General features: G+C 30.8%; 1 protein-coding gene across 1 annotated transcript in view; it reads right to left on the reverse strand.

Annotated features, from left to right (window-relative positions):
- The window catches only part of kar (monocarboxylate transporter 10-like protein kar), a 116,084-nt gene that overhangs the window by 79,597 nt on the left and 13,644 nt on the right, over window positions 1–22,843 (reverse strand). Inside the window, exons 2-3 of the mRNA XM_075371579.1 lie at window positions 20,762–20,917; window positions 11,139–11,409 (exon numbers count right to left, since the gene is read on the reverse strand). Of these exons, the coding sequence (XP_075227694.1) occupies window positions 11,139–11,328 (190 nt within the window). The 5' untranslated portion in view covers window positions 11,329–11,409; window positions 20,762–20,917. The remainder of the gene's footprint in view (window positions 1–11,138; window positions 11,410–20,761; window positions 20,918–22,843) is intronic.

Here is a 22,843-nt window from a genome sequence, read left to right on the forward strand (position 1 = left end):
ATTTTTATATTTTTTAGATCGAGAAAAAAATTGTTTGAGTAATTTAAAAAAAAAAAAAAATTATAACATGATGTTTATTAATTCATTGCATATATATATATATATATATATATATATATATATATATACACACACACACTCGTATATATTAGTTTAATTATAAACCTATTGTCAACAATTTTAAATATAATTACAACATACAAATATTAATATTTTTATACATTACATAAAAATCACAAAAATATACAAACGAATTCAGAAGAAAAAATAAATATAAAAAGTAACTTTCTCATGAACATGTTTTCTCTAAATATTATTGTAATGTGTTATATTTTACGATGAGTTTGAAGCATATAAACTAGTTTCATAATAACGCTAAAAACTCAACGAAACTCTTTATTTTATTTTCCTAATAACTTCTGAATTAATTTATAAAATTGCACTTCACCAATAAACATTTTCTTAAAAAATAACAAAATTAAACTAAAATATAACTTTTTGATTACTTTTAAGACCTTTATTTTCTTTTTCCTGTTTAGCCTCCGGTAATTACCTTTCAGATAATACTTCAGAGGATGATATGTATGAGTGTAAATGAACTGCAGTCTTATACAGTCTCAGTTCGACCATTCCTGAGATGTGTGGTTAATTGAAACCCAACCACCAAAGAACACCGGTATCCACGATCTAGTGTTCAAATCCGTGTAAAAATAACTGATTTTACTATGACTTGAACCCTGGAACTCTCGACTTCCAAATCAGCTGATTTGGGAAGACGCGTTCACCACTCCCAGTGGGTTTACTATTTAGACCTAAGTCAAGTATTCTACCCGTATAAAACTATCTAAATAGATGCTCTACTTACAGCCTAATAAGAGATATTTTTTCAACGGTGTGGCCAATTTAGGAAAGTTTGTTCACCAACAGCATTCCATTTATAGTTTTTTTTAAGTATGAATGGTTACTTTTTAAAATAAAAGTTTGCGCAATTCTGCGCAAGATTTCCGTTAATTTAATTTGATTTTAATATTTTTTACTTTTCCGCCTAACTCAATAGCAGAGCTATAGCTATAGAAGGAAAAATATGGTAATCGGTCCAGTTTGGGCATATGCGGTTTTTACCGGATGGACCGTGATAGTGTATCACGGATGGATAGTGTATGAACGTGTGTGTGTTCAGTGACGCCTCTAAATCTCCATATACTCCAGAACTACTAGAACGACTTTGATCAAACTTGGTCAGATTACTTCTATATACAAGGCATTGATGCCAATAAATTTTCAACTTAAAAGGTCAAGAGGGTGAAGCTGTAGAGCAAGGTCACCCTCAGTATCTCGAGTTTTCTACTAATTAAGGTCTTATTTTTTTTTAGGCACATTTGTTAACAATTAAAAGATATTTCCAAAAACAAGATTTTTGTAAAATCGCACCTCCACCCCAAAAATGCTCTAAAAATAAACTAGTGGCTAAGTGGATGTAGTGTCATTAGTACCCCCTCTCGCCACATGGAGCATTAGCGTAGCACTGTCGTATAGCTGCTGCAGTCGTCTTGTTTCTATCCTTTTTCTTTTTCTATTTAGCCTTCGGAACCATCGTAAAGCATTACTTCAGAGGATGACCATCACGTCGACCATTTCTGAGATGTGTTGGTTAATTGAAACCCAATCAATGTAGTCGACTACTGTGTTGTAACGTCACAGGTGACCGGTAGAATTAAAAAAATGAATAATATTTAAAGTGTAAAAATGTATTTAAAGTAGCCGCTAGTACCGCCACATCCGCGCGAAAGAAATACGGTATGCGCGCGCGCTTTAGTTGTAATTGTTGATTAAATAAACAAAAAATATTATATTTAAATAAAATTATAAATATTTTTAATTACATTGTGCGTGTATGTGTGTGTAAGCCGTTCATCACAAAAAAGCCGAGTGGCGGAAAAGTTTTACAACTGTGTTGTCAGCTTTTTTTAATTTGGTTTAATATTGCTAACAATAGATACCGCAGATAAAGAAACGCCAACGTTCCAATTTGCAGCATCATAACGAACCACGCTTCTATCTTACTCCGCTAAAATTTTTTCGACCTTAAATTGAATGTAACTCAAGAACGAATCAACTAACCTTCATAAAATTTTCTCATGCACAACTTTAGATACATTACTACAGCATATTTAAATTTCAATGAAGTTTTTAAAGCAGTTTTGGAAATCTTCGAGCCACAGAATTTTATATATATATATATATATATATATATATATATAAAGAAACCCCCATTTAACTGAATGGATTTTTCGTACTCCTCAGATTTGGAAACGTAAAGAAAATTTATTTTCATCTTTCAATCCCCCCCCCACACTCCTATCATGGGATCGAAAGTAATACCGTACCTTTCTTCGAGAGTCGGTAAAACAATCTGTACATCCGTCTTGGAAAGCTGAATATAAAAAAAAAAAAAAAAAAAAAAAAAATGGTAACAATGAAAAATTATCACTATTACGAAGAGGATAAATCGATAATTGTAAAGAACAATATGATTACTATGATAAGAAAAACGATTAGCTGGAGCATTGTCCATAAGCAGCTCTCTGTAACAACGATCTTATTTTGTAAGCGATTATTGTATCACTAAAATAACGTGATCGTTTGAGTACTTTTTTCTTCCCAGAACAATTACATTGAAAGATTTGTTTTTTCAACTACCATTTCATTTCCATCGTGACAACGGTTAATTTTATAATTAATACATACATTTTCTTAATTAAGCTAATAATTCACGCCGTTACAATTTTGCTGCAGACATTTTCCATTAAGTGAAGGAAGATAACGTGTGTTTAGAAAAAGTAAATTTCTCTGACGAAGCTACCTTCCATGTTTCTAGTCATGTTAACTATCATAAGTATCGGATTTGGGGTAGTGAGAACCCTCAGGCTTTTCGACAAACATAAATTGATCGCCCCAAAATTAACGATTAGTTTACGTTGACAGCTTATGAAATGATCGGACCACTCTTCTTCGCCAAGCCAACGTTACTAACGCTAGTTATCTAGATACGTTATGGGAATATACAGTACCACAAATTAATTATCGACAACCCACCATTTACTTCCAATAACATGGCTCACCACCACACTGGGATTTAAATATTAGGGACTACCTCCTTGAACAATTTCCTCAACGTTGGATTGGCCGAGTTGGATCAATTCCCTGGCAACCTCGATCCCCTGATGTTAAGCTATTAATTTCTTTCTCGGGGGGGCTTGTCAAAGGCAGGTCCACGTAACGAAGGTTTTTAACATCAATGAACTAAAAAGAGTATGGAAAGTATAATTAATGGGATAGCTCCAGATATTCTTCGTAATGTATGGCGTGGAATTGAATATCGTCTAAACATTTCACAGGCTACAAAAGGTGCTCACGTGGAACTAGTTTGAAGTTAATATATGACGTAAACAGAACTGTTTGAAATGTCTTGTTCAATAATAAAACATGCATGTTAAGTACGTTACTTTGTTATTTTTCTACTAACGCCTTAAATCCGTTAAATGATAAATTATTTCCGTGCATATGTATATATATTTTCCTTTTTTACCACATTTCTTAAGAAGGAGGAAACCTCCTTTATGACGATTGGGGGAAAATATTAAAATAAAATATTTAACTGAAGACATTCTAAATTAATAAAAAATTGAAACTTATCAATCGGCTATAATCAAATGAAATTTAAAAAATATATTATCCCTACTGGCTACTAACAAAATTAAATACAAAAACTACAAATTACCTAATAAATAATTCCTATTAGTATTAATAATTATTTCTAGTTTGGGCATTTGTTAAAAAGAATTTTCAAAATACTGCAGCGCTCAAAAAAAAAAAACTATATAAAAAAATAACATTCAATGGAAATTATAAAAAGAAAAAAAATATTTAAAAAAAAACCATTATATCTATAATCGAGTCTTGATATAAATAAATGTTAGGGCGTAACTGGGGTCATTCGTAATCTTTTTTTTTCATAATAATTTACATGATCTTAAACGTAAAATATTATTTAAGATATACCGAAATTTAATGAATATCTATTACGGTTATATAAAATAATTGAAAATCATATTTTGGCCTGATTTATAAACCTACAATTAAAGTTGATAAATATACTACAGACTAGTATATGTGTGCAAGTGTATATTATATTTATAGATTGTCGTGTAGAAATATTAATACTCGTACTCTGCATTACATAAATCATTTATTATCAGCTTCTTCTACAACAGTAACAAAATATTAATTCAATAATAACAATAAAATAAAACAAATAGTTTTTTTAATCTTCAGTATTTAACTAAAATTCTTTCTCAAAATATGTAATATTATTTTTTACTACTAGTGTTGTATATTTGACGATAAGTTTAAAGTTTAACAGCTCGCTTTAAGGTTTCTGTTAACCTATAATCTCATTTCATTATTAGAATTTTTGTAAAGAAAAAAATAAACAAAATAAAATTAACAAAAATTATAGTTTAACTCGTAATGACTAATCTTTTCTCACTGCCTTCAACGGTTTAGCTGTTTATTCGCTAGATATTCAGAGATATTTTTTTGAAGCTACTTTAGTCAAATAATAATTCTTTTTAAAAAAAGACCCTATATTATAAAAAAAAAAAAAAAACATATATTATAAAAAGAACCTATATTGTATGTTTTGATGACAAGTCAGTCACTTCATATAACAATTAAAAAAACTAACTATTACTAAATGACGGATTAATATATATATATATATATACATTCGTATAAATAAATGTAGCAAAACAGTGAAAAACGTCGCGTCGCATTTTCTTAGGAGAAGCGATGTACAAATTAAACTATGTTTAAATAAAGGGATTGTTACATACTATCTTCTCCCCAGTAATTATAATTAATATAACATTATTTTTAAACAATTTTTTTTTCACACGGCAATTCATCTAACAAATTTAAAATATATGAAATCAAACACTCTTATGACTGGGATGAACCGATATGAAAAAAATATAACTTTTTAGTCATTGGCTAGTCGACTGGTTTTATACTATTCTTCATTTCTTTCTCTATTCTGTGCTAAATTTTTAAAACTCAATGCATTTATTAAATCCCCCGTCCTAAATTATATGTATCATGTATTCCAATGGCTTCTTCCTCAAATATTTTACCTTTCGCACGTCCACCATCAAGATTAACTAAACCTCAATGTTAACACAGTATTTATCAGTAGAATGATAAGGTTTTAAACGATCACATTTTTCGAATAAAGGAAGAAAGAGACTTGACGTATACGTAAAATGAAGAGAAATCCTCCAAGAATCTTAATTGTTCAGTAGATTTTGATATGCGCTCCTTTTATTTGCCTCGAAAACATCAAAACGATATTCAACCTCTTGCCATACACGAAAGATATTATCCAGTGTGATATGAGATAGGATAGATTACTGAAACAGTTTCAGTAATCTATTCTTTTAAAATCTCCATATTTTTTATTTGAACAGAGAATACTTGTATTTTTATATAACCACAAATAAAGATCCATAACGGTAAGATCTGGAGAAGATAAAGATACATTCTATCCATTCTTCTCGTCCGACCATCGCTGAGGAAATTTTTCATTTAAGTAATCCTGCATGTGTAGTAAAACATGAGGTAGCTAAGTTTTGCCACAAAAATTCTGGAGAACGGAATTTTCCGGCATTTGGGCCGTTTCTTACCAATCTAATATATCCAGAAAATATTTTCTTAGTTGTAACTTTTATTCTACAAAAGAAAAGGAAGCAATAACTCTGTCTTGTCCGACTGAGTACCGCAAGTTAACTTTTTGGCTATCATATACATGTTCCATTAATGACATGTGGAAGTTCAGTATCCCATATTCGAACATTATGTCGATGTACTTGTTTCGAGACATGAGATATATTCGTTTGAAACTCCCTACACAGTGAGAAATTTTCGTTTAAAAATTCTTCACCACGATCTAAGCTATCCATAAGGTCTGTAACGAATTCAAATCGTTTAATTTTGTCATATAGATTATATGTAACGACTGAATTTTTTTAGTCATGAAGCGCAGACATTTACTTAAAATGAAAACTCTCTAAAACAATCCGCACTAATTTTTTTAGGCTATACAAACAATCGCACAGTTTCGATGGCCTCATCAAATACTGATCGCTTGTCCCAGACATGATACTTTCAGTAAGCTGCACGTTTCTTTCTCATCGCCGAACGTTATTTTCATTAAATAGTTCTTTCTTTCTTTTTCCTGTTTATCCTCCGGTAATTACCGTTCAGATAGTACTTCAGAGGATGAATGAGGAGGATATATATGAGTGTAAATGAAGTGTAGTCTTGTACAGTCTCAGTTCGACCATTCCTGAGATGTGTGGTTAATTAAAACCCAACAGCAAAGAAAACCGGTATCCACGATCTTATTTTTACTAGGACCTGAACGCTGGAACTCTCTACTTCCAAATCAGCTGATTTGGGAAGACACGTTCACCACTAGACCAACTCGGTGGGTTTCATTAAATAGTTATTCATTAAATACGCGACGGTGTTCACACTTAACATGTATAACAGGGTCAAACTTAGAAAACCACAAAACATTCTGAATTCCACCGTGTCGTAATCATGGTGACTAATGAGCTTCGTGCGGCTATTGACTTGTAACACAGCGCGCATCCGCTGATACTACAACTTAATTACTTATCGAAAATGTGAACAATTTCTTATCATTTTGATGTATACTTTAGTCTCTGTCATACTTTGTTCCAAACTTTTTAAACACCACCACAATTTTACGGACACTGTATACGGCCCACTAATCCAGTCTCTTTTTACAAAATTCTCTTCTTTCCCGTTTCAAATAAATATTACCAAAGTCCTGCAGAAAGAAAAAAAATAACGATCATGTTCTAATGCAAAGTTTATAGCTACGATTGTGGACTGCTGTTCATAAGACAATGTGCCTAGCAATAATTTTCTTCACAGTTACTATACATCGTTAGTAACAGCGACAAATAATCACATTTGTACTTAACAATATCGATTCAACCATGACATAATAATACATGTTTTATTTATTATTTTTTTATAATTGTGCAATTTTCTTACTCGCTTATCAAAAGAAACGTACATTTACAATTTGTGATTACATAAACAATTATTGTTGAAATTGTCGTCTAGTTCACATGTCCGACATAAAAGTTAATAAACACATATATATATATATATTTTTTTTTTTTTTCTTCCAAATGAAAGGAGCGACGAAGGTTGGAGCTTAGTGGCATTTTTTAAACAAAACGTGATTTTTCTTTTCAAAAAATCAGCAAAGATATATATTTTATCTTAAATAATGCAATATTTATTATTGTTGAAAGTACTTTCGATGGCAAAATTAACAAAAATATCAAAAGGTAAAATACATTTGAACTGGTCATTTAGTAAAGGAAAGATTATTTTGTGAATAAATAAATGAGTGAAAAAAAACCACAAAATAATCTGCGGTTTACAAAGAAAAAACATATATAGATAGATAATTTATAGTAACATAAAACACGCTGCTGTTTATATATGAAAAGTAAATATGATTCAAAATACAACCTAAAAAAAAAGTGCTTAACAGAAATCGTATGAAATATAAAACTCAAAAGTGGCCATAAAAGAACTGCAGAGAAAGAAGGTGATTACATTATAATTCAACAAATGTTAGCAAAGAAAAAACGGTAAACGGTGATCGTTATTTTTCACTCTTTATCGTTTTCTTAACCATTATTCCTATCTCCAATTATGGATCACAGATTGTCTTCCTGATGGTCATTTAACCAGAATTATCTTTTCCTAGGTACACCTCTTGCACTCTTCCCATACTCATTCATACTCACTCTTCCCTAAATAAACATTTTCGCTTTTTCTCTTTATATGCCCATCATTATACTTCATCATTATCATTGTTATTATTTACTGATATTTACAACTCAATGAATTTCAGCTCTTTATATCCTACCCAAACGCTATCATTTTTGTTAGATTCCATTAATCTAGATTTGTCAGTGATTGCGTAATTAATTCTAGATCTCACTAATTCAGTGACCTAGAGTAATTAATTCTCGTACATTTTGCAAGATCTCTCTTTGTAATAAAATAAAAATTTTTCACTAGTGTTATCGGAAAGTAAAAATTACTATGGATCCACCAGATTTTTCTTTATAAAGTAATAAAGGAATCACACTGAAATCGGTCAACTTGGTCATAAACAAGGTTTATATATGTATATAAAAACCTTGTTATATATATATATAACGCTCCGTCTTCCAATACATTTAGTCCGTGCGGTTCGGTCGCTCGGCGCGATCTTTCGCCTTTCGGGGTAAAGATCCGAACAAGTGACCAGTTCGCTAGCATTCAGGCGGTGAGGATGGTGGCCGCGTTACGGAGGTACGGGAATGTTGTACCACGCTGTATATGGACATAAATTTATTTCTGCTCTCTTACCTTACTCTCCTCTCTTCTCGCGCGATAACAACGTATAAATACAGCTGCTGCGTGACGTGTGTATGTTATTATGCGGCATATATATATATATATATATATATATCGGTCGGGTCGAATTGAGAAGTTTTTCCTTTTTAACTGTAGTAAAGAACTATGAAATTATTTGTTAAAAAAAGATCCACAATAGCTGTTTCGATACACAGTACCTTCCTCAGACGTTAAAAACAGAATACTACAGCTAAAAGTATATACAACGAAGAAAAAAAAAACAAAAAAATACAGAAAAACAGGGTTGATATTGCTTTCAAATTTGTTAATTCTCTAGGTAAATTTATAAAGAATAACAAAAGTAAAACGGATAATCTTAAAAAAAAAATCAGTAATTTTAAGACTTGAATGTGGTTCTTGTAAAAAAAATTATATTGGACAAACTGGTTGATGTTTTGAAAAAATTATAAGAGCCACAAATTTTGTTTTTTTTCCAATAATAAGAGGATTTCTAATTATGCTTGTAATTGATAAGAATAATGCTTTTAATGGTAATTTCAAAGTATTTCACGTTAAAAATAAAGGTTTGAAACTGAACCTTTTAGAGTCATTGGAAATTTGGAAATAAATAAACTTAAAAATTCTAATTTTTTAAATGATCAATTAGACTTGGGATAGTTTGCCGTTGTTGAACTAATGGATGTGAGTTGGTATCTTTTAATAAGTACACTTTTTTTGTGAATTGACCAATGTATTTACTATTAAATTTATATATTACTGATACATATGTAGACTCCCTATTATTGCTATCTCTACATCTAGATTGCTATTATATTATTTATACATATATTATCCATATCTGAATTTTGTTATTTTATTTTTTTCGTTGAATGTACTTTTAGTTTAGTATTCTGTTTGTACACCTGTGCACCGAAACAGCTGTTGTGATTTTTTTAAAATAATTTTGTGAAAATCAAATATTTTTGTTTATTTTCTTTTGTTATAATATGAATTTTCATCAATTAACGTCTTCATCCATAAATAATGAAATAATTAACGGAAATATACAAAATTAAAAATAATATTTTTCAATGCCAGTGTTTGTAACCCCACATTGAGAGCCCGAATTACCAGATTTGAATTGAATTGTCGTTTCATAGAAAATAAATTCACTTTTAATTAAATCTCATCTATAAGTAAAAGCACATGACCGAAACGTTTCTTGCAAATGCGACTGTTTAATTTCAGTTCGAATATTAATCTCAATATTGTAAATTATTCTTAGTTACTTCAAATGCGCAAACGAAATTCTTTAGAATAATATAAAATGATTTACAAAAGAAAATAAACAAAAATATTATTTGATTTTCTCAAAATTCCGTAGAATTAATATTCCATTTGATGGAATATTAATTCTACGGCGCACGACTGATTTTGTACATCCTTTGAAGTTCCTTTTTTTTAGGCAAATAATACTACACCGTCTGAAATCATAATACAACAGCATAACTTTATAAGTACAATTTATATTGAATTAGTACCAATCTAAACCGATTTGAAAAGCATTATTCTTTACCGTTAAACGTTTTGAGATATCAAACGAAGGACATATAAATATATAAAAACCTACTTAAAAAGGAAATAATAAATAGGTAATCAGTGTGATTATCAGATAGCCAAAATTTAATTCTAAATTACGTTTCAAGTAATAGGAAAAATTAAAAATACCCCTACGTAAAAAACCTATGAAGGAAGAATCATTTAAACCGGTCAATCGAAAAAAGTTTTTCAATTTTTATTTTAATATAAACACACTCTACCGGTCATAACCTAAACAATTAGTAAATAAAAACATAACTGAGGCATATTAATTCTGAAATAATCATTTACATTTATCTAACACATGAAAAATTAGTTGGAAAATAAACTTTATAAGGTTGAGGAGGAAAGTAACTGGCTACTAACGCATTAATTTTAGATGACACATTTTTATTGTTTCATAAGCTTTATTTATTAATAATACTATATAGTTATACATGATCAAACTAATCTTCGGATTGATGAACATATTACGAATTTAATGAGGTTTCAAAATAAATGTATGCTGAATTTATAATTTTAACTAAAACATGTGAAATTTAATAACGATTCTCTAGAGTAATAACTAAAATTTACTGTCTATGTTAAAATATAACAAAAGTTAGGCGAAAGAAAATATTAACGTTAAGGGTTTTTCGTTCCATACATGGTTTAGAATTACACGTAACTAAAAGGATTCTTTTACTTGATATCGTATGACAAGTTAAAACCACAGGAATTTTTCAACAAATAAGTTATTTCAAAGTATCTATAACGCAACATAAGTGACATTAACTATTATTTACAGAAGAGTAACTTTAAAGAATTTTGGCCAAATTTATTCATTTAAATTTTTAATTTCTTGTGATATTAAAAAACACCTTAACCTGAATTCACAACAAAATACAAATTTCAAAAATTGAAATTTGTAAAAATATCGCATGTAAGGAGCACACACTTAATAAAAAAGTAAATTAATACAGCAATAAAATTATTCAAAACCATTTTAATCGCTTAAAATGAAAAAAAAGAAAACTTGAAAAACTTACCGGCTTTTGATGAAGCTTCAGTAACACCGCTAGCAATTAACCTCTTTTGAAGTTCAGTATAAATAATACTATAAGAATTAATGAGTCCAAATATGACACCATTACAAAGGAAGCTGGCTATCATAATTGACCATGCTCTAAGACCACCATCAGGTGGTGCACTTATCGAAGCATCGGTTGTTGACGGCATTTCGGTATATTATGTTACGGCAACTGAGCGGAGGTGTTCAGACGTTAAACTTACACAGACGATATTCCGATAGTGACTGACCTATTCCACAGATCACAGACAAAACCAAGTTAGAATTTTTTTTCTCACTCCACCTCTACAACTTCTTTTAACAATACACAGTAGACTTGACCGGCGGTGGTAGTGGTGGTGTACGAATCAACCGCCAGTATGCGCCACTGAAGAGTCTTGATACTACATTCACAATAGGAAACTAATATCAATTAACAGTTGCTATTTATACTAATATAGTAGAATCTAAACCCCGTTCTTTCATTCAGTGTACATCGTATGATAAGAGTGCACGAATTTTTTTTTTTAAATATCTAATCGTAAAAAATTACAAATGACCAAGTATAAAGTTACCCCACCCCCGAAATAAAAAATAACAATTTGTGAATATTAATTAATAAATTCCCTGATTTACTAATAGCAGTTACTTTTATTATAAAGACGAATAAATATAAATGCCCAGTATCTAAAGCTAAGTACAAAATCTTAAATAATTTAATAGTAGGTAAATTATATCAATTTTATTCGTATTTAAAATAAACAATCCAACTAAGGGCTTTTTATCTTTGCCGATGTGTTAGAAGCTTAACATTTCCATCATAAATATGGTAAAAATGAAGCATAGTTTTGTTTTATTCTCTATCTTTTTCTTTAACTGCATTACTTAATCCTGTTACTGAAATGTTCTTTTAGAACTGAAGAAAAACTAAAGAAATTAACCAATTCTTATTGTTTACCAGGAATTTCGATAAAACCATGTTACTGCCTAAAATCAAATAATCTTTTTCATAGTCGCTCACTCAATTTCGACGTTTTAGGCACAAATGTTATTTTTTCGTTATCATCAGTATCTAAATAACGATTATTTCAGTAGGAATTGCAATTAAAATATATGTTTTAATTACAATTTTTGTTTCGATACTTTTTAATGAGAGATTAATCTTTGTTAATACTTCGACAACAATTTATTGAAACTGGAAAAAAGTTTGTAACTATTTTTAAAAATAATTTCAGTTTACATCCAAGTGTTTTTGAAGTCGGAAACGAATTTGACGATCTTCTCATTGAAGAATTCTGCCACCTACTGCTTGAACCAGTAGGTGACAGTTATCGTGCACGTCATTACGGATTTGCATGCGTTTTCCACTCTAAATTCCTTTAACTTAAAAAAATAAATGCAATATAGATTGCGTCATATTAGAACTATAGATCCAATGCAGGTCCAATACGTACCATCGATACTTTTTTAAATTATTCTGCCGTTTTCGAGTAACTTAACTGGGGGAAAAGACCAACTCTCTATGATGGGTATGTAACGTAAACTGGTTAGAGCTTAGAAATACTTTTTTGTATTTCTCCACAAGGAAGGTACTCGATCAGAAGAATGCCTTTCCGGTTTTAGAAAACCGCTGCCGTAATTCTCACGATTAAAAAAAAAATGTTTGAACTTCTTTTGTTTAGTCGTGTATATGAGTGGTGCTGACATTCAAGAAACTGCCGTTTAATTTCGCTGCGTAGCGGGATACACTTGTTTCATCTCCCGTCACAAGCGAACCCCGATCCCTGCTATTGGCGAAATTGACAATTAATATGGTTTGTGAATTACTATTGAATAATAACGTCTGGTACACTCAAGGGCTCAAAACTAGCTGCTAGCGTCACAGACAAATTAAGATACGTTCCCTACAAGGTGCATTTCAAACGGTCAACTTGTTTCCTTAACATTTGCCAATCATTCTAACTTAAAAATGACTACATTATTAAATGCTGCAGGGCACTTAATAATGTAGCACAAATAATACAACTCATTCAAAATAAGTACGATCATGTTATAACTTAACAGGGACTATTGTGCGCCGCTTTTCATAAGACAACACACCTAATAATCATTTTCTTGGAAGTTTCTACAGTATGCCTGCACTAGCAGGAAATGATCACATTTTTATTTAAAAGTATAAATTCAATCGTTTCGTAATAGTACGTTTTCGATGTCTTTTACATTTTCATTAAAACAAACAAAGTAAACTTCGTTTTAATTTTTTCAAACTACCACTCATATCTGAAATAGTCATTACCTGAAAAATTACTAACTAGAAAACCGTTGGTATAAAAACATAAATGAGGGCAGTAATAAAAATACCACATCATGTTTTTAGATATCTTTGCTGCTAATCTTACACCGGTATAAATTTATAAATTATTTAAGAAGTAATCAAAATAAAAGGAGCTTTTTTTATAAATATGAAATTAATTGATATAAAATCAGATTTACAAAAATAAGACTACCAGCTTCCATTTTTTATTTTTATTATGAAGCGAATTATTAATCTTCAAACTCATCAGTAAAGATTTAATGCGACTATTTCATAAACGATATCTGTGATAATTACGCGTACAAGAGGATTGAGAGTATATGTACGAATAGAAGAAAAATGTTACATCAATCAAAAACATAAACAATATTTTCTACTGTAACAAAATTATTATATAAGTTATCCAGAAACTATGTAAAAAAAAATCATAAAGTATATATTAAAAAAAATCATTCTTATAAAGCCTGCAAACCTGCTAAGGAACATCATCTAGGCTTATTAAATAATTATCGAGTAGTAACTGTCACTATAAGTACAGTGGTATTTAACCTAATTAATCTTGCACGCATACATTTATTTCATAGAACAACAAAATTAAAATACGTGATAAAATAGTGATCGGCTAACTTTGTCAAAATAATGCCGATTCTTACAAAGCAAATAATTCGTCATTCACTCCATAAAGATAATAGTAAAGGAAAAAATTAATAATATTCAGCTTTTATATTTTTAAACAATATTAGGATTATACAAAAGGACCAAATAAATAAGTATTAAATGAGTTATGTAAACAATAAGAAGGCTTTATACACGACTAAAATAAGTAATGCCTTATATATATACATATATATGTATAAAAGATCAGCACCATATCATATGATAACGAATAAACAAATAATATTGCTCTTTAATCGAATATGATTCATTTATTTTCTTCAAAAACATAATCTACCTAATGGTGCAGCGTTAAACTAGAGAATTCAAAAAAAATTCTAGAAAAAACGATTTTATACACTCAAGATAAAAAAAATCACAATAAACAAATAATGTTTGAAAAAAAGAGTAAATAAAACAATTCCCGTTGAAAATATAAATAAATCTCCTTACAGAAGATCCTTTTCAATCATCTCGTTGATTGCCCTCCATTTAGGTTTCGTAGAAACACTACTTAACTATGTGATCAAATAATACATTTGATCTGTTTATTGATAAGATTTATTTTTATCAAATATTATGTTGGTAAATTTCACATTGATTGTGGCTTTTTTTTACACAGCTAATAAAATCATAGTTTTACACAGCTAGTAAAATTTACCGTTTCCTCAGTGTGGGGAAACTGTAAATAATATAATCTATTATTTCTCAACAAATTGGGTACAATAACACTGGTCAACATGATTTCCGTCACATGAATACCAATAGATGAACTTAATGCAGTTTTTTGTCCTGTTTTCAAATATGTACTCGGAATTTTTCAATCACCCACAGCTTTTTTGTTATTTTAATTTTTTTAAATATTTTAAAACGTTTTTTCGTCCATTTGTCCATTGTCAAGGAAAAGCTCCTAGAGTATTGTAAATATGATGGAACCAAATGGGCCAACTCAAAGGGTAGTGCTGCTACTGTTGTGCAGGTTCAGACGTGTTAAGCCACCGGGTTGGTCTAGTGTGAACGCGTCTTCGCAAATCAGCTGATTTGGAAGTCGAGTGTTCCAGCGTTCAAGTCCTAGTAAAGCCAGCTATTTTTACACGGATTTGAATACTAGATCGTGATACCGGTGTTCTTTGGTGGTTGGGTTTCAATTAACCACACATCTCAGGTATGGTCGAACTGAGAATGTATAAGACTACACTTCATTCACACTCATACACATCATCCTCATTCATCCTCTGAAGTATTATCTAAACGGTAGTTACCGGAGGCTAAACAGGGAAAAATAAAGGTTCAGACGTGTATAGACGAACGTGATCTAGTGTAGCAGACATTCATCAGAACGATGCCAGTTGTGAGATAGTAGTAAACCAGTAAACACATCACTGTGAGTGCTTTATGTCTGAATTACTGCGTATTACATATTTACAACTTTATTTCTTTTAATTAGTCGTTAGTTACAAAATGCCTAGGTTTGTTTAAATCATCCTAACAATTTTGTTAAGTATGTGGTGAAGTGATACACAAGTCCCAAAGGCGAAACCTTACTCTATTAGTAAAAAAGTGTCATGAACATTATTTTGGGTGTAAAGTCGGGGACCAAACAAGGGCCTGAGCCCCACATATCTGTTGTTTATCGTGTTCTAGGCTTCTCACTACATGGAAAAATGGCACATGCCATTTGCTATCCCTATGATTTGGAGAGAACCCAAAGATCACTCCTCTCACTGTTATTTCTGCTTAACAAACATTAAAGGGATAACGTCAAAATCAAAACATACAGTGATGTACCCTAACTTGTAATCTGCAATGAAACCAGTTCCACACTGCGAAGAATTGCCCATATCAAAGTCTTCAGAACATGTGACATTAGATGAAGAAAGCTCAGAGTCTGATGGAAGTAAGGAAGAAAAGATTCTGGTAATACAACTTTTGAACAAAGCAGTTCATCTGAGCCTCATTTACTGACTCAAGAAAATCTTAACGATCTCATAAGACATTTAAAATTATCCAAAAAATAGTCTGAAATGTTTGCTTCCCGACTAAAAGGATGGAATCTTCTTCAAAAAAATACAAAGCTATGTACTTATCGTAATCGTCATTCTGAATTTAAAGAATACTTTTCTGACGAAAATGGCTTAGTGCTTAGTAATGGCATTTCTTCTCTTATGGAGGCGCTTTGTAATGAACATAACCCAACAGAATGACTTGTTCATCGATTCCTCTAAAGTTAGTTTAAAAGCTGTGCTTCTGCATAATGATAATAAATTCCCATCAGTTCCAGCGGCTCACTCTATTAGTATGAAAGAAACATATGAAAACTTTAAATTTATATTGGGAACCTTCAGTATGCAGTGTATGAATGGAATATTAGTGGTGATTTGAAAGGAACTGCACTTATTCTTAGTCTACAGCTTGGTTACACAAAGTACTGTTGTTTTTCGTGTGAATGGGATAATAGGGACAGAAAAAACCATTACATTAGAAAACAATGGCCAAAACGCGAATCACTCATTCCTGAACAGAAAAATGTGAAACATGACCCATTGTGTAATCCTAAAAATCTGTATCTACGTCCGTTATGTATCAAACTAGGATTAATGAAGAATTTCGTCAAGGCCATAAACAATACTCCTGGTTTCATGTACTTAAAACAGAAGTTTTCTAAAATTAGTGATGCAAAAATTAAAGAAGGAATATTTGTGGGTCCACAAATACGATCACTAATGCAAAATGAAAAGTTTGAGGAATTATTAAATACACTGGAGAAAGCAGCTTGGCAAGCATTCAGAAATGTTACTCAGAGTTTTTTGGGAAATCGAAAGGCTGGAAATTACCGTGATGTCAACGATCTTATAACATCTTATAAAAATTTGGATTGTAGTATGTCCTTAAAAGTACACTTCCTGCACTCGCACCTAGATTTCTTTCGGAAAAATCTTGGCGCGACGAGCATGGGAAACACTTTCATCAGGAGATTTCAAGATGGAAAAGAGGTATCAAGGTAAATGGAATCCTAATTTACTGGCCGACTATTGTTGAACCATCAAGAGGGATGCTCCACAGGCGAAATATAGCAGAAAATCGTAATTTCTTACCTTCTAGGTGAGTCAAATGTTTGAATATTGTGTAGTTAAGAATGCAGAAAGTATTAAAATGTTTGAAATTATAAACGCCCGTCTCTCGGAAACCTTGCGTGATGGGGGAAACCGATATCATATTTGAATTCAAGAGAAAAAGTACTATCAGAAACGCATATTTTTCTTCCCGAGACAAAAAAATTATTTTTTGTTCCCAGTGTAATTTGTTCCTTTACACTATCTGCCAAAGTATTTATTGAGGTTATATAAAAGATAAAGCATCTATGTACATGCGTTGGAAGAGAGGTTTATAATATAGCCGCCATGGTGAACAGCAAAGGTGAGCCTTGAAGGACTGAATTTAAACTGTGATATCTTGACATGCAGGTATGCAATATATTCATTTCAATAAAGAAGGCAACTACAAACCACTGCACTCCTGAGTTTCCTTAGCAAGTTTGGAAAATTATTCTGTTAAGACGAGCTGTGTCGAATGTTCTAAAGACATTTACATACAACCATTTGTTTATGCCATACATTCCATAAGTAAAACTTGAACGTTATACTTTTCTGAATGTGGACCTATCATGTCTGTAAAGATATTAACTCTACTATGAAAATTTTACTAGAGCACAAAAATCCACGGATTCGGTTAAATATGCAAAATTATAAAAAGGCTAAAAGATAAAAACAAAAACAGACAACATATTAGATGAAAACACATCATTAATGTTTTTATAAATGAATTTGATCATGTACTAAGTTTTCCTAACAATATCTAAAAGCGTGTTCACGTTTGATTCTTTTCTTTTTCGAAAAGCATAATCACTTCTATTCTTTCGATCGTAAATGATAGTTATCGATCCGTATAACTTGCTTCAAGCAAGAAAATTAGTCAGTTAAAAGAACGGATGAAAGTTAAACGGGTTGTACCCATTCGATCTATAATACCGCTGGAGCAACTGAAAGAAAAGACCAAAATAATCTTCTAAAGTTTAATGTTTTAAATTTTTTTTGTATTTACATTTGCGATACTTTTTCGTTTTACGCCTCCCACTTTTCCCCCATTTTTCACATAGAAATTACTTCATATAGCATATTTTAGAATAATTGATGAATAAGATATTAGAGAAAACATACTAACATGCTGTTTTATATCGGTCATTTTAAACATATTAACTTATTAGTCAAGGTTAGCGAGCGAAGCGGGGGTAGGTTAATGCCAAGTGAAACAATATCGGATTGGAATGTAACTGAGAGTGGTGTGTATGCTGATCAATTATTTTTAAAAAAACCAAAAAAGGTAAGTTGTCCTGGTATGACGGTATAAATAGACAAGTCCTCAATTCAAAAAGAAAGTACAATAGAGGCAAAGTTCTTCGAAATCAGTGAGCATTTATAGGTATTTGCAGAGAAATTATAAATGTGATCTAACCAAACTTAACCTATGTTCGCTAAGCTTGACTAATTAAAAGTAATATTTTTATTATTTAAATAAGAAATTCAGTAATTATTACAATTATTTAAATAATCAAAACATTACTGTTAATTTCTCAAGATTAGCGAGCAAAGGGAGAGTAGGTTAAGTTTGGTTAGATTATAACCAATAATGCTTATATTTTTAATATGTAAAATATGTTAATATGGAGAATGCTTAAAATTACCGGTATAAAACAGCATGTTAGTGTTTTTTCTAATGTACTATTGGGTTTTTTTATTGAGTTATAGGGTTACTACAGTATTTTTCTAATGTTTTATTCATCAATTATTATAAAACATGTAATATTAAGTGTGTATTTTTATGTGAAAAAATGCGAAAAAAGTGGAGGACGTAAAACGAAAAAGTACCACATTTGTTTCTCAAAATTTTCATTACTCTTTATGCATATCTCAGAAATAAATCAATCGACTAAACTACCCTTTTTTTGTTTAGCGTCCGGAACCACCGTAAGGTATTACTTCAGAGGATGAATGAGGATGATAATTAATCAGTAGTGAACGATTATGTATGTATAATTATGTATGAATGTAAACGAATTGTAGTCTTGTAAAGTCTCAGCTCGACCATTCCTGAGATGTGTGGTTGATTGAAACCTAACCACCAAATTCCTGAGATGTGTGGTTGATTGAAACCCAACCACCAAAGAACACCGGTGGTATCCATGATCTAGTATTCAAATCCGTATAAATGAAATTACCTTTACTAGGATTTGAACTTCTCATCTTCGAAATCAGGTGATTTGCGAAGACGAGAACACTACACTGGGTTAAGAGTAAACCTAACCTAACTGCTGGTTATATTATGAGTCACAAAAAAAACATTTTGTTCAGGTTTTGATGGAAACCTGTAGGAATTTCATAAAGTTGTGAAACTCCGCTTGCGTAAAGCGAGATTAAGATATAAACTACAATTTCAACTATCATGATAACATTAAGAGATTAAAAAAAAAGGAACACTTTAGAACATTCAAAAATAGACTTCTATCTGTCATTTAATAGAATAATTTTTTTTTAAATTTCCGAAGATTACTGATCTAGATTCTTCTTTTCAAAGATTATATGCGGCAGTATTTTCTTAATTGTTATATGGGCTCTCCGAAAAATGAGGAAAAATTTACATTTTAGTAAAAATATTTACTTACCGTAAAAATTTTACAATATTTTTACGGTAAGTTCGTAATTTTATGATTCAATTAATAACGGGATTAAAAAGGTTTGAAAAGGAAAGAAGAATTTTATTTAGAACGGAAGGAAATGACTATGGTCTGGTAGAAAAGAGTACAAGCTCAAAGTCATAATCTTTTATTGAACTATTGTGAAACAACTGCGTACTCTTTTAATTCTAAGAGACGGTCGAGACGATTTTTCTTTCCTTTATAAACCTTTAACCGTCCCCATGTTAAATGAATTTATGAATTTCTGCACGTAGAAGAGTAATTAAAACACAAGGTTCGGCGAAAAAATATGCTCTTTTTACTGAGAGCAGAGATGGGCAGCCTTTTACAGCCTTCTTAACAGGCTTTCAACATATGAAACCGACCATAAGAAATTTTTTTTGTAATTTAAACAACAGACAAATGTTTTGTATATATCATAACGAATTTAAATGGAATTGAAATTACACTACCGGGAAAACTGACGAAAAAAGATATCTTCCATATTACCTGCAGATTTTCTTCAAATATCAACTAAAAAAAATTCAGAAAATTACAAGCTCTTATAAGGTATAACAATTTTTTTTTATCTAATGGTTCGTAAGGTTTGACTCTTCAAAAATAACCTTTACTTTTATGAAGAGTATTTTACTTGTAGTTTAGTTATTCAACTCGCAACAAAACAAACATAGTTTGTTAATATAATATAGATACGAATTGTAAAATTTGACAATAATTCTTGTTAAAAACTTTCATTTCAATGAGGGAAAATGTTTAAAACAATAAATCAACAATTAAACAACACATTTTAATTACAAATACATAGGAGAAAACAAAAGAATTTTTCACAAAAAATATTATAACTCCATATTTAAAAAAAAAAAGTTAACTCACGATTACGTACCTTTTTATCATTACCGCAGATATTATTCTACAGTTACTAATAAAATTATTATTCGGCCGGTAAGACATGTTGTATCATAAATTTAAACAATTACATTATTTAATGAACTTTAGATTTATATGGTACTGATTAAATGAAAATTCATCATAGATAGATCTGCAACATTAAAAACAGTACAATAAAATAGATAATTATAGATAAATAAAAATGCATACTTCATTAAACACACATAAATACTATGAACATTTTTTTATAACCATAATTCATTGTCAACTGCTGTTCGTCTACACAGGATAAGAGTTAAACTTATTTCTATCCTGCAAAAAAAGTTCTACGCCTTATCTAAAAAAATAAATAAATCATTATTAATAAATTAAATATTACTTTTCCAGGGGGGATACTATCTTTTAACACTCTGATTATAGTTTTCAAACCCTGATAATAAAAAAAGCTTTAGAGAAACTAATAAAATAATTATTTACAGTAGATAACGTGAATTACAAGATTCCCTTTAATTTTTTTTGTTATCTATTACTTGAAAAGATCCTCCGCCAATAAAAAAATATATTTTTAATGAGAAAATCTGTTAAAATTTGTTTTAATTTTTGTTTCCTGAAATGTTTTCGAAGCGAACAAATCCTCTTATTTTTTTTTTTAATTTTCATTACTTAAAATGTTATGCTAAAATATATAATAAGCAACTAAACCATAACAAATTTTGTTAAAAAAAAAAAAATGTAGACCTCTGTTTTCTGTGTGAAATGTTTTTCATCCGTTAAATATTTATGCAAAAATGCATCCTGTGCGTGTAAATTAATTTTAAAAAATAATCATTAAATGGTATGAGTTTAATTCTTTACAGGATTATTTTTAGCATAATGCTTCCTGGGCTAATACAAGAGATTCTCTGAAGTAAAGCCCGCTGGGAAATTTCTCTCCTTAAGGTTGACGAACCTGTGTCGTTCATGGCCACACTAGTAATGTACACACTGCATTGTTGTCTGTAAGTTGTCGCGTTGTATTATCTTTGATTACGTGCGAGTAATTTCGTTATAAAATGAATAGGAAAATCGATGTTGCCGCCGAATGTGAAATAGTGGAGTCATACGTTTTTTAAACCATCAAAACGTTAAGCTAGCTTAAATTCATAGGCGGTGATAATGTAATGAATGAAATAAACTTCCGAAAACAGTCCAACAAAGGTCAAACCACAACCATTTGGACGCAAACTGATGGCCGCAGGACGCAAACTGATTTGGGATCGATTTGGCATATTGCTGATCGATTTCATGTCACGTGGAACGACTATAAATGTAGAAGGCTACTGCAAATCTCTACGTAAGTTACGGTGCGCCATCAAAATCGGAAACGTGGACGGCTGACCGACGGCGTCGTCCTGCTACACGATAATGCACCTCCACATGTTGCGGGTCCGACATGTGATTTACTGAGAACATTTGGATGGGAAATTTACGATCACCCACCTTATAGTTCGGACTTAGCTCCTTCTGATTACCATTTGTTTAGGAAATTGAAAGAATTTTTGAGCGGTAAGCAATTCGCGGGTGAAGATGAACATAAAAATGCTGTTAATCGGCGGCTAAATGGACTGGTAGCAGAGGAATACGACGAGGGTATATTGAAGCTGGTATATCGCTACGACAAATGTCTTAATTCATGTGGCGATTATATAGAGAAGTAGTATAAGAGTTTTTACAATTTTGTAAGAGTCTATATATAATAGAAGTAGCTTAAGAGAAGTAAAAAAATATTTATGAAGTCTTCAGAATAAATGTTTTTACAATGAGACTGTCTTTACTTTAGAGATAACCCCTCTCGTAAAATACCAGAATCTATTCATCAAGACGACGGAACTAAGATTTAAGTCGTTTAAATTGTTATGAGAGATTTCCCGTTCAGGTGGCAAACAAATGAATATCCATAGAAAATACTATTTATTTTCTTAATTTCAACTAAAACAACGATTAATTGCATCTTTTGCAGAGCTTGATTTAATCAGCGACTCAAAATTTAACTGAACGAAAAATTATGCGGTAAAATAAACACTCGCTCTACTTACCC

The sequence above is a fragment of the Lycorma delicatula genome, chromosome 7, assembly GCF_047948215.1.
Source record: "Lycorma delicatula isolate Av1 chromosome 7, ASM4794821v1, whole genome shotgun sequence".
Classification (NCBI taxonomy): Eukaryota; Metazoa; Arthropoda; class Insecta; order Hemiptera; family Fulgoridae; genus Lycorma; species Lycorma delicatula.